Source organism: Actinia tenebrosa, unplaced genomic scaffold (genome assembly GCF_029948245.1).
Source record: "Actinia tenebrosa isolate PJP-AT-01 unplaced genomic scaffold, QUT_ActTen_1.0 PGA_scaffold9__36_contigs__length_13948895, whole genome shotgun sequence".
Classification (NCBI taxonomy): Eukaryota; Metazoa; Cnidaria; class Anthozoa; order Actiniaria; family Actiniidae; genus Actinia; species Actinia tenebrosa.
The window spans coordinates 4,800,223-4,812,084 of record NW_028292586.1 but is presented as its reverse complement, the minus strand read 5'-3'; the positions used below and the strand labels follow the sequence as shown (position 1 = coordinate 4,812,084).

Here is an 11,862-nt window from a genome sequence, read left to right as displayed (position 1 = left end):
GGGATTTTATGTACTGGGAATCAGGGCCGTAATCAGAACTTTTACAGGGAGGGTGCACATCGAATAAAATCGGACCATTGATCGTTTCTTTTAAGAAAGCAGAACCAAAAAAAAAAAAAAGGTAGCCGAAAGAAAGCAGAACCAAAAAAAAAGGTAACCTAAAGAAAGCAGAGCCAAAAAAAAAAAGGAGATGGATGAGCGGACCTTCAGCTTTTATGGGGGGGGTGCACGTGCACCCTGTGCTCCCCCCCTAGTTACGGCCCTGGAATGGAATTCACAAACAAAAAAAAAAGCAATCGAAAAATAGGATTGAGATTTGAGCAAAATATAGGCTGGGACTATGGGATTTGGTCAAAATTTGGGCTGGGAAATAGGGATTTTTCTGCAATTCCTTTATGTCTCTAGGGACGTTGGAAAAGCTGATTCATGATGCGGGCTTCCTGTGTTTCAGAAAGGCCTGGCTCTATTCTATTGCACCATACGGTTTTTGCCGGTGAATTTCGAAGATTGAATGAAAAAAGATCTTCCTCGATCGAGGCAATATTTACAATAAAACACTACAAAATCCCCCTGACCGTGTAGTTTACAAATTGTTTCGAGTCGCCATGGTGAAAAAGAAGGACAAGAAGAGCGGTGGAGGTAAAAAAATGGCTGCTTTGGCCGCAGCAGTCGAAGCAGCAGAGAACGAAAGCGAACAACTCGAAACAAAAATGGAAGAAATGAAGGTAGAAAACAATAAAGAGAAGAGAGGAAAAGCCGCGAAAGAAGACAAAAAGACCGAAGAAGAGGAGAAAAATGAGACGTTTTATGATCACGAAGCGGAGATCAATCAAACTGCTGAAGAAGGAAACGATAATCAAAGTAAGAAAATATAAACTTAACATATAATATATGACATCATGGTATGTAGTCACGTTGATCTACTCACATGGCATAAAAACAATCTGTAGTTAGAAACATGAACATGTCTTTGACTTGATTGAAAAAGTTACTTGGAAAAGGAATTAGATTTTCTGACATTTTGCATTTTATTTAAACACACGTCATCTTTAACTGGGATTTGTTTTGCATTTTTGTGATTATGCAGTTAGTCACACTTTTGAATAGCTAGATAATTTTATATAACTTTAATAACTATTTAGGCTACGTCACCTATAATAGTAAATATGCGTGAAAGTAATGGTCATGCGAATCCAGGGGTTTACATTGCCAAATATTGTGTAGTTCCAGAACATATCCATACTCCTCCAAATGGAGGCATTTTTGAAATCAGAAGGAGAAGGGGTTTTTAGATCAAGAATTCTGAAGGAGAGGGGGAGCATTGCGAAGTGACGGTCAATCTTATCATTCCCCCACCCCCCTCCCCCCAATCTCAATATCTTTTTACTCGTAGATTCAAACTTATATTATTCCGCTTAAATAAAGATCGTGGTTCAATCCTCAGCCCGACCAACACTCAGGTTTTTAAAATAATTGGGGAAAAAGTTGCTACCTTCGTAATCACATCTGCAAATGGTTAGAATTTCTTGTGGGTTGGATGATGATGTTAAGGGCGGTACTGTCCCAAACTGACTTGAGACGTTAAAAGAGGACCACAGGTTTTATTAGTTGAACTACTGTCAAGTGTTATCCTCTATAAATAAAGTTAATTAGTAAATTGACTCTTATTTCTATATTGCGGCAGATGACGAGAATAAAAAGCTGAGCCGGAAGGAACTGAAGAAAATGAAAAAAATGGTGAGGTTATAGAAATTTGATCATAGGATTTGAGAAATATTTTTTCATGTTAAATTCATTTCGTTGTTCTTTTTAGGCAAAGTTTGAATCTGAATTAGAGCAGCTGGAATCATCTCAGTTCTCAGTGTCACAGCAAGAGTCTTCAGCTAAGGCTGCAGTGTTAGAAAATGCTTTGGATATCAAGGTAAATTATCCATCCATCCATCCATCCATCCATCCATCCATCCATCCATCCATCCATCCATCCATCCATCCATTAATCCATCCATTAATCCATCCATCCATCCATCCATCCATCCATTCATCCATCCATCCATTCACCCATCCATTCATTCATCCATCTGTCAATCCATTATCCCATCCATTAATCTATCCATTCATTTGCCCATGCACTAATCTATCCATTCATTCACCCATCCATTCATTTATCCATTCATTTGCCCATCCATTAATCTATCCATTCATTTGCCCATGCATTAATCTATCCATTCATTTGCCCATCCATTAATCTATCCATTCATTTACCTATCCATTAATCTATCGATCCATTCATCCATCCATTCATCTTTCCATTCATTTGCCCATCCATTTATCTGTCTATTCATTCACCCATCTATCCATTCTTTTATTTATTCATCTATTCATCTGTCCATTTCTTCCATTCATCTCTTCTTCATTCTTCCATCCATCCATCCATCTATTGATCTCTCAGTGCATCCATCCTTCTGTCCAGCTTCCCATCTACTTATTCATCCATCCCATCCAGCCTGCATCTATTTTGGCCATTTTTTTTCTGTTCATCCATTCCATTCATTCAATTATTCATTCATCCATCCATCTATTGAACTTTCTCAGTCCAGCTTTACATTTATCCTTTAACATTCATCTTATAGGCACCTACAGTACCTCATTCATTCATCAATCTTCAATCAGTCCAATAGTCCAATCCATCCACTCTTCCATCCCTTCTATCTATTCATCCAACCATTAGCTGATCCATCCATAATCCGTCCATCCATCCTATCTTAATAGTATAATACTTCCAATAGATGGTGACCTGTTACGTTTACTACTTCATTTCTTCACACAGGTTGATAAGTTCAGTATATCAGCAAGAGGTAAAGAACTGTTTGTCAATGCCAGTCTCAACATTACTAATGGCCGTCGCTATGGTCTGGTGGGTCCTAATGGGTAAGAATATTATTCTTCAAAATACTTATGTGGGATTCCTGTATGTTCAATGTATTTCTATTCCTGGTAATACTTTACAAGAAATTGTTTCTTGACCAGAATTATCATTTACATAAGTTAGTGACTATTTTATATACACAGGTGGTGTAGTAACACCTATCCAATAGACCTTCTCGGCTCGAGCGTAATGTTGTCCCATTTCAGACCACATGTCATTCCCTTGAGAATGATATTATATGTTTAAGTTGTATCCATATTCATGTATCTTCTCATGTGCAACTGAGCACAAACCTTAAACAAAAAAATGATATTCTAGGGAATGACACGTGGTCTGAAATGGGAAAACATTATGTCAGAGCCAAGGAGGTCTATTTGACCTTTGTCCTGCCAGATTTGCTGTCCTATGTGAGTAGGGTTGCTTGTTGGTTCTCTCCTTTGCTTTGAGGGTTATTCTCTGAGTTCTCTGGTTCCCTCTACAACAAAAAATAACTTCTAAATTGAAATTGGAATTTCAATAGAGCAATAGCTGTTCTGTAGAAATGCCATTGAAAAATCCCATTTATTTTTTGTTTCTTATTTTAGTATGGGAAAGACAACATTACTGTCTCATATTGCAGAAAGAAAACTTGCAATACCACCAAACATCGATGTCTTACTTTGTGAACAAGGTATGTCAATTTTTAGTTGAATTCAACCAAGATTTTGGCTTTGAACTCATGTACAAACAAAGAATATAATACTAATTTACTCGGTAGGAAATTGTCTCACTTCTTGAAATTCAAGTACATTCTTCTCTCTCATATTCTAGATGTGAAAGCAGATGACACACCAGCCTTTGATGCTGTATTGAAGGCAGACAAGAAAAGACTACAGTTATTGGAAGAGGTATGCATTGAGGATAGCTTTTCTTTTTATGTACCTTTTATGAGGTTACTGGGAAACAGTGAGACTGTCTGGCTCAAAAAAAGGAAAATTGGTTCAAGTGTAAGAGGATTTACTCAACCAATGCCAATAATTTATAATCTCCAGAGACCGTTTGCAGAATCCATGAAACCTTCTGCAGTTAATGAGGAAAAGACACAATATTATTGGCAAAATTTTAAGTTTTCACTTTGTTTTCCCAGGAAAAAAGGCTCATAGATTTATCAGAAACTGGAGATGAAGCAGCAGTGGAAAAACTGAAGGAGGTACATGTATTACATGATCAAATAAGTTATTTATTTATTTATCAACAATATTTATACAGAGGTGCCCAAGTTCAGCAAAGCTGGTTTGAATGGGGCTCTGTTTATATTATTAAACTTACAGACAAAAAATATAGTAAAGGATACAGGATTGTGATGAATTTTTAAAATATGTACTTTTTTAGAAATGGGTAATATCATGTCAAGTTCTTCTCAAACTAGACAAAAATCCAGGGCATTACTATCGCACAAATCGAACTGGAGAACCAGAAGAAAGATCATTGAATTAAGGAAACAGAGAAGCCAAACAAACTCTGCTCACCATTAATACCAAGTCCAGGGATGTGAAAAGCAAGTGAAAAAAGATATCACTAATTTAATCTTGTTTTTTTTCTCTTGTATTTTGTTTCTCAAAGGTTTATGCAGATCTAGAAGCAATCGGTGCAGCATCAGCTGAGTCTAGAGCAAGACGAATCTTAGCTGTATGTGATATAAGTCTTTTTAACCCTTTTGATATTGATACAGGGTTTTCATTAAGGGTTGGAGATCAGAGAATGCTCATGCAACTGAGCAAAATTCCTTGACTTAAGCTACCATGATCCTGTCCTTTATTTCAAAGCTTAATCAAAACCCTGTTGATAGATTTATAGCAGCACACAGTCTATTCAGAATTCTGGCCATTGTTGATTCTAATTACTTTACTAATTAATCTTCAGGGTCTTGGTTTTACAACCGAGATGCAGACAAGACCAGTCAAGCACTTCTCTGGAGGATGGAGGATGCGTGTCTCCCTTGCGAGGTAAATTTTCCAACTTTTCATTTAAAAAAGCTTATCAGTAAAGGTTCTGGTAGGGTGTTTTTGGTTTTAATTATGGCTTTTATCTTGGCAGAGCTCTGTTTCTGGAACCCACCCTTCTGATGCTTGATGAACCTACAAATCATTTGGATCTGAATGCCGTCATCTGGCTTGACAAGTAAGGAAATTATTATAAGTATTAAAGTTATAAAAATTATTGAAATTATGATTCTTGTGGATCTTTGCTAATAAGAATTTCTCCTTTTACTAAGTAAAAGATCTCAACTGACTGTGGTATTTTATTTTAGTTATCTACAGAACTGGAAGAAGACACTTCTTGTAGTCTCTCACGATCAGTACTTCTTGGACAGCGTTTGTACTGATATTATTCACTTAGGTAAATTTAAAGCCAGCTATAGACAATTGCAATTAATGCATGCAGATCTATAATTTTGGCACCCTCACCTCATAGCATTTAAGCTCACCACATCTCACCACATGTCACTCCACCACACCACAACATATCTCATTCCACCAAACCTCAGCACACCTTGCCTCACCTCATGTCCTTATCTCACTCCACACCTCAACACGTCTCACTCCACCAAACCTCACCACACCTCACCCCACCCTACCACAAGTTACTCTATGACAGGTCCCACCACACCTCACCCCTCCACACCATAACTCACCACATTTCATCTCACCTCCCCATACTATACCATACCTCACTACACCACACCTTACCACATCTCAACTTACTTACACTAGTTATAAAAACTTACTTTGTCTTTTTTCTTCTTTAGATAATCAAAAACTACAATATTACAGAGGGAATTATGGTAAGAAAATTATAGCAAAAAATGTATGATATATTTTAGATATTGATCTAGTTGACAATTATTTGCCAAAGGTGAAGTGATTATTGGTGAAATATCAAGTCTTCGAGTTTTAGTCTCGAATATCAGAGAAAAAATGAATTTCAGGATAAAAAAACATTTTGGGATTACTTACCCTTTGGAAAAATTTGGGAAACCTCATAATCACCGCTCAAGCAGTGATTATCGTGTCAGAATCACTTGTCGCTGGCAAATCACAGTGCATGAAACTCTTTTTTCAAGTATAATTATACTAATAAATTGGTAATGTTATTATCTGTTAACCAGCTCAGTTTAAGAAAATGTACAAGCAGAAGTTGAAAGAACAAGAAAAGGCTTTCCATAAGCAGGTATATGGGAATAGGGATTAAAAAATTAATAGATGGGTGCCGTAGTGGTTTACTGCTCGCCTCTCACTGTTATGGTCTGGTTTTGAGCCCCGGCTCAGAATTGATGATATGTGTGTTGTGATTGTTTGATGTGTTGTTCTCTCCCATGCCACAAGGGTTTTCTTTTCTCCCACCTTAAAAATGACTATTTGAGTTGAGTGTTGTATGTTGTAAATATAGAATGTAGTAGTAGTGCGTGTGGAGGGAACCTCACGGAAGAGCCCAGCATGGGGAGTAGTGGTTGTAAAATATAAGTTGTAAAATATAAGTTGTATAAGTTATATATAATGATGTTGATAATAGTAATGTGTGTTTTTGCTGGTGATATTCTTGATAATGCTGAAGGTTATGATGTCACTGATGCACTGGTCGTGTAAATTGTGGTGGTGGCTGTGTTTGGTTCAGTAATTTTATGGGTTTTTTTTTTTGTTTTTGTTTTTATTCTCTTTTATTTTTTACAGGAAAAACACCTGAAGGAGCTGAAGGCTTCAGGACAATCCAAGAAACAGGCGGTATGTATCTCATTGTTGCATAAAAGTTGATGTCCAAATCACAGTTAAAATGAGAAGTGTAAGATTTGAAATAGGACTTGTGTGAAATATGGATTTACATGGAATGGAAAAGTGACATTTGGGAAGATATATTTATGTGGGAGATTTGAAATTGGACATATGGAAAATATGGAATGAAAATTTGGATGTTTTATATGTTTAGAAATCATTAATATGAGATGGGAAAACATATGGGAAGATATATTTATGTTCGACAGAATTGAATTAGGAAATGGAGTTATCTAAGATAAAGGGATAACTGGGCATTAATCTAACAGTGCTGCATGTTTTATTTACCAGGAAGAGAAAACCAAAGCTGTTCAGGGAAGGAAAGGAAAGAAAAGTGGAAAGAAAGGAGACATGGAAGAGGTACTAAAATACTCATGACAGGCACTAGATGTCTAATAGTGCACTTCATAGTTCCCTGTGCCATCTCTAAAGGTAGCCGTGTCTGTGCATCGAAGCGAGATGAAAGGTGACCTTGCAATAATAGAGACCTTTTTTAACACCTTGGACAATTATTCACATGTCTCTATCATTGCAAGCTCACAGCTGTTCTCGCTCCGATGCACATGCATGGTTACCTTTCAAGATGGTGCAGGGAACTGTAGAGGGGACTAGTGTGATATTGATCTCATGTAGCTTATATTATTTTTTTCCTGTTGAAGAGCACACCTAGTGCATGTACCTAACCACTAACCATCTTGAAGACCTTTTTTGCTATAATATTATAGATTGCTTCCTAGTTGTAAATTTATCATTTAGTCATTACATTTGTCTTGACACTGATCTTATTTTTATTTCATATTCAAAGTACCTATATTTCATTTCAGGATGATATTCAAACTGTAGAATTACTTAAGAAACCTAAGGAGTATGTTGTCAAGTTCTCCTTTCCCAACCCTCCTCCACTGAATCCACCAATTCTTGGTCTCAAAGGTCAGTATTCAGGACTGAGGAATCCATCCCATTCCATTTTCCATCTGGCAATCTGTCTGTTCTATTTCATTCATCCTTCTAATGTTCATCTGTATGTCAATTCATCTATTCATGTTCCATCCATCCAACCATCCATCCATCCCTCCCTCCCTCCCTCCCTCCCATCCATCCATCCATCCATCCATCCATCCATCCATCCATCCATCCATCCATCAATGAAGCTTTATACCTTTCCCAACCCATTCCATCTATCTATTTTCATTCATTCACTGTTTTTTTTAAGTTGTCTATTCACTCATTCATTTTCTGTAGTAACATTATAATAATCATTTTCTCTCTCTTTTTATACCAGATGTGACATTTGGTTACAATGGGCAACCTGATCTGTTTTGTAAGGTAGATTTTGGTATTGACATGTCAACACGAAGTAAGTGTCACTAATTTCATGATAATCAGTAAGAAATATTAGATATTCATTATTTATTGATTATAATTTTCTAATGCTTTCTATTTTATTAAAATGTTCATTTTTATCAACAGTTGCTATTGTTGGTAATAATGGTGTCGGAAAGACAACATTTCTACGGCTCCTAACAGGAAATCTCACACCGGTAATCTTGTGTTAAATGTTTTAAAAATTGTCAAAATTTGGGTGGCAGGGTGTCTGTTTGTATTGTAAAATATAAGCTTAAGTCATGTGGAAATTTCAGGCTCCTAACAGGAAATCTCACACCGGTAATCTTGTGTTAAATGTTTTAAAAATTGTCAAAATTTGGGTGGCAGGGTGTCTGTTTGTATTGTAAAATATAAGCTTAAGTCATGTGGAAATTTCAGGAATAAAAGAAATAAAAGAATAATGACCTGGTGGAGGGGGTGGAGGGGATTGTGACCTGGGGGTGGGTGGAGGCAGTGATCCATTGGTATTTGTCTTGATGCTTGGTTTTCAACTAAAGTATTTTAAGTCAAAGCAATTTTCTGTGCTTCATTTTATAACAGAAAAAAGGTGACCTAATCAAGAACCATCGTCTGGTAAGAGAAATAGAGAAAAACAATAAGTGTTCCTCAATAACAGATTCATTTACTCAGGGATAGCCTTATTTCAGTGTCTAAATATTCACAAATACGCAACGGTAGAGTAAAGAATGCATAACCTACAGGTGAATATTACGTGCAAGCAGCACGCTCATTTGTTGAATTGTGCCTCTTGCAGAGATAAATGACATTAAAAAATATCTCTCTCCGTTATTTATTAAATTCACTTCCGTTAAAAATACTAAAACAATTATTTGCCTCAGGCTCACTGAATATCGGAGAATATTTATCTTTCTGCTTGAAGACTCGCATCTTGGTAAACATTCCCTGATATTCACTTTGCCTTTGGCGAATAATTGCTGAATGAATAACTAATAAGGCATGCTATTTGTTTGTGCAGCGAATAGGTACCTACAGTCAACACTCTGCAGATCAAGTAAGTAGAACATATTATATGGCGTTTTCTTGGTCCCATTAATTGAACTCTGATTTATTTTTCTCAGTGTCTAGAAGAATGAAGAATTTTTTGTTTTTGTTTTCATTAGCTCAACATGGAGGAATCATCTGTGGAATATTTACAGGTATTCAAGTTACACAACTAAACGATTTTTAGTTTAGTTTGACTTTAGTTTAGTTCTAGAATCGTCTAAGTACTTTTCATATAGAAGCTTTGCAACATCACGTGGGTGGCAGCCATGACAGGAGGCAGGAACAATTAAATCTGGTCTGATTTGCATGAGAAAGAATTCAGTTTCCCTGGGGGGGGGGGGGGGGGGGGGAGACTTGTTGTGCATCCTGTCATGGCTGCCTTCACGTGGTGTTACGAAGCTTCTATATGAAAAGGTTGATGGTGCTCAGTCTCTATGCAGTTTTTAGATGCAGCACATTTTCTCATGTTTCTGCTCTCATTGTTCATTGTTTTCTATCTTACATTTTGATAATGTTTTCAGGCAAAGTATAATTTGGATTATCAAAATTCAAGGAAACACTTGGGCCGGTTTGGTCTAGCAAGTCACGCCCATACTATTAGGATCAAAGACCTTTCAGGTAAATACTCATTCTGATTCCATTCCATTCATCCTACTTTGACTGTCTTGCCTTGTTCTAGCCTTTTTGGTAAAGAAAGAGAGATAACTAGACCTCTTTCCCTTGAGGGTAATGTTCCCAATTTCAGACAACGCGTCGTTTTCTAGAGTATCACTTCTTAGTTTTGATGGTTGCGTACGAGAAGACACGTGACTATAGATACGACTCAAAGAAAATGACACGTGGTCTGAAATAGGGAAACATTATGCCCAAGCTAAAGAGGTCTATTTCTTAGGTATACAGATATTTCAGATTTCACAAAAGTTTGATGAAGGTTCTGTTGCATGCTGCATTAATAAGCCGGAAATGTATTGTTGATTATATGTAAATGATATCAGCACAGAAGAAAGAATGTCACAAAGACGTGCAATTTGGGAAAATTACTACTTTTTGACTGTTATAAGTTTGGTAAACCTTTTTTGAATTTTTCCTTTAAGGTGGCCAGAAATCACGCGTTGCGTTTGCAGACATGGCCCTGAGTAATCCAGACGTCGTCATTCTGGTTTGTATTCTTTATTAAATCATAGTTTAATATGCATTTTTTTTTTTCATTTTCAGTTAGTTGTTTGTCTTTTGCATTCCTTTGACCAATCAGCTGCTGATTGGCTATTGCTCTTGACAGCTGTTCCATGCAAAGGCTGAATGAGTTTGATGTCGACCAATCAGCACTTGGCTTAAAATTGTAGCTTGAAAGTCTTTTGCATTCCTTTGACCAATCAGCAGCTGATTTAGAATTCTGCCTGCCGATTGGCTATTCCTCTTGACAGCTGTTCCATGCAAAGGCTGAATGAGTTTGCTGTTACCAATCAGCACTTGGTTTAAAATTGTAGCTTGACAGCTATGCAACTAGAAATGAACAGTTTATTTCGAATTCATCAAGAAAAAATGAAATTTATTCACGCGTATTTTATCATTCACAGGACGAACCTACGAATAACCTTGATATAGAATCCATTGATGCTCTTTCTGTGGCCATCACCGAGTTTACAGGAGGTAGTATATAGTCATCCTCTGTGTGCTCTGCTCTGCTCTGCTCTGCTCTGCTCTGCTCTGCTCTGCTCTGCTCTGCTCTGCTCTGCTCTGCTCTGCTCTGCTCTGCTCTGCTCTGCTCTGCTCTGCTCTGCTCTGCTCTGCTCTGCTCTGCTCTGCTCTGCTCTGCTCTGCTCTGCTCTGCTCTGCTCTGCTCTGCTCTGCTCTGCTCTGCTCTTCTCTTCTCTTCTCTTCTCTTCTCTGCTCTTCTCTTCTCTGCTCTTCTCTTCTCTGCTCTGCTCTGCTCTGCTCTGCTCTGCTCTGCTCTGCTCTTCTCTTCTCTTCTCTTCTCTTCTCTTCTCTGCTCTTCTCTTCTCTTCGTACACTGACATTGCGCATTTTCCACTAGGTGTTATTCTGGTGAGCCATGATGCTAGGTTGATCCTAGAAACTGAGTGTCAACTATGGGTCGTGGAGGACAAGAATATTTCAGAAGTAGACGGCACCTTTGATGATTACAGACAAGAAATCCTCGAAAAACTTGGAGAAGAAATGGTTTCGAAATAAAAGAAAAATGAATGACGCCCCGAATATGGATAACATGCGATGGAAAATAAACCAATAATGGAATATGAAAAGGAGTTCACCCGGAGAAATGGCTGTTGAACAGTCAGAAGAATAACATTTTACACACATAAGATAATCAAACCTTGATATTCTTGACGAAAACCAAGTAAATGCGCCACTTTCAGTCTTCTCTCATTTCTGGTTTTTCCCTCGATTTCTGCCATAGTAATAAATGCACGACTATGCTAAACTGAAACCCGTTTAAACTATTCTTGTCAAAGTCATTATAAATTTATGCCCAAATTCTTATATGGCTAACCTTTGTTTTCAAACTTCGTTGGATTTACGTTCACTCAGTCTCACTTTTATAAGCCACGCTCCGTAAGAAGAAGAAAAAAGAGTAAAAATCCAATTGCGCAATAAATACTAAATCAGAGAGATTCGTTTTGTGTGGATTCTTGTACTTGGAATTTCTGGTCTCCTCCCACATAAATCTTTTGCATAAATATATCTAGATCAAGAAGCTTTATTATTATATAATTA

At 37.2% G+C, this 11,862-nt stretch overlaps 1 protein-coding gene across 1 annotated transcript; it reads left to right on the top strand.

Annotated features, from left to right (window-relative positions):
* The first annotated feature begins 467 nt into the window (after positions 1–467).
* Positions 468–11,759, top strand: LOC116291972 (ATP-binding cassette sub-family F member 1). Its single transcript, XM_089024689.1, has 25 exons — positions 468–861; positions 1,685–1,737; positions 1,814–1,921; positions 2,828–2,928; positions 3,511–3,596; positions 3,737–3,813; positions 4,053–4,115; positions 4,529–4,594; positions 4,829–4,911; positions 5,003–5,086; positions 5,217–5,305; positions 5,715–5,750; positions 6,075–6,136; positions 6,637–6,687; positions 7,027–7,095; positions 7,560–7,665; positions 8,018–8,092; positions 8,206–8,276; positions 8,662–8,694; positions 9,098–9,133; positions 9,243–9,278; positions 9,648–9,744; positions 10,221–10,285; positions 10,704–10,776; positions 11,162–11,759. Exons 1-25 carry the CDS (start codon positions 606–608, stop codon positions 11,317–11,319), a joined length of 2,034 nt encoding a protein of 677 aa, XP_088880815.1. The 5' UTR covers positions 468–605; the 3' UTR covers positions 11,320–11,759.
* Positions 11,760–11,862: the final 103 nt, after the last annotated feature.

Coding starts and splice junctions, on each gene's coding strand:
- LOC116291972 (XM_089024689.1), top strand. CDS start 606: ATGGTGAAAAAGAAGGACAAGAAGAGCGGTGGAGGTAAAAAAATGGCT. Junction 3,814..4,052: donor GACTACAGTTATTGGAAGAG/GTATGCATTGAG, acceptor TTGTTTTCCCAG/GAAAAAAGGCTCATAGATTT. Junction 8,277..8,661: donor TAACAGGAAATCTCACACCG/GTAATCTTGTGT, acceptor ATTTTATAACAG/AAAAAAGGTGACCTAATCAA.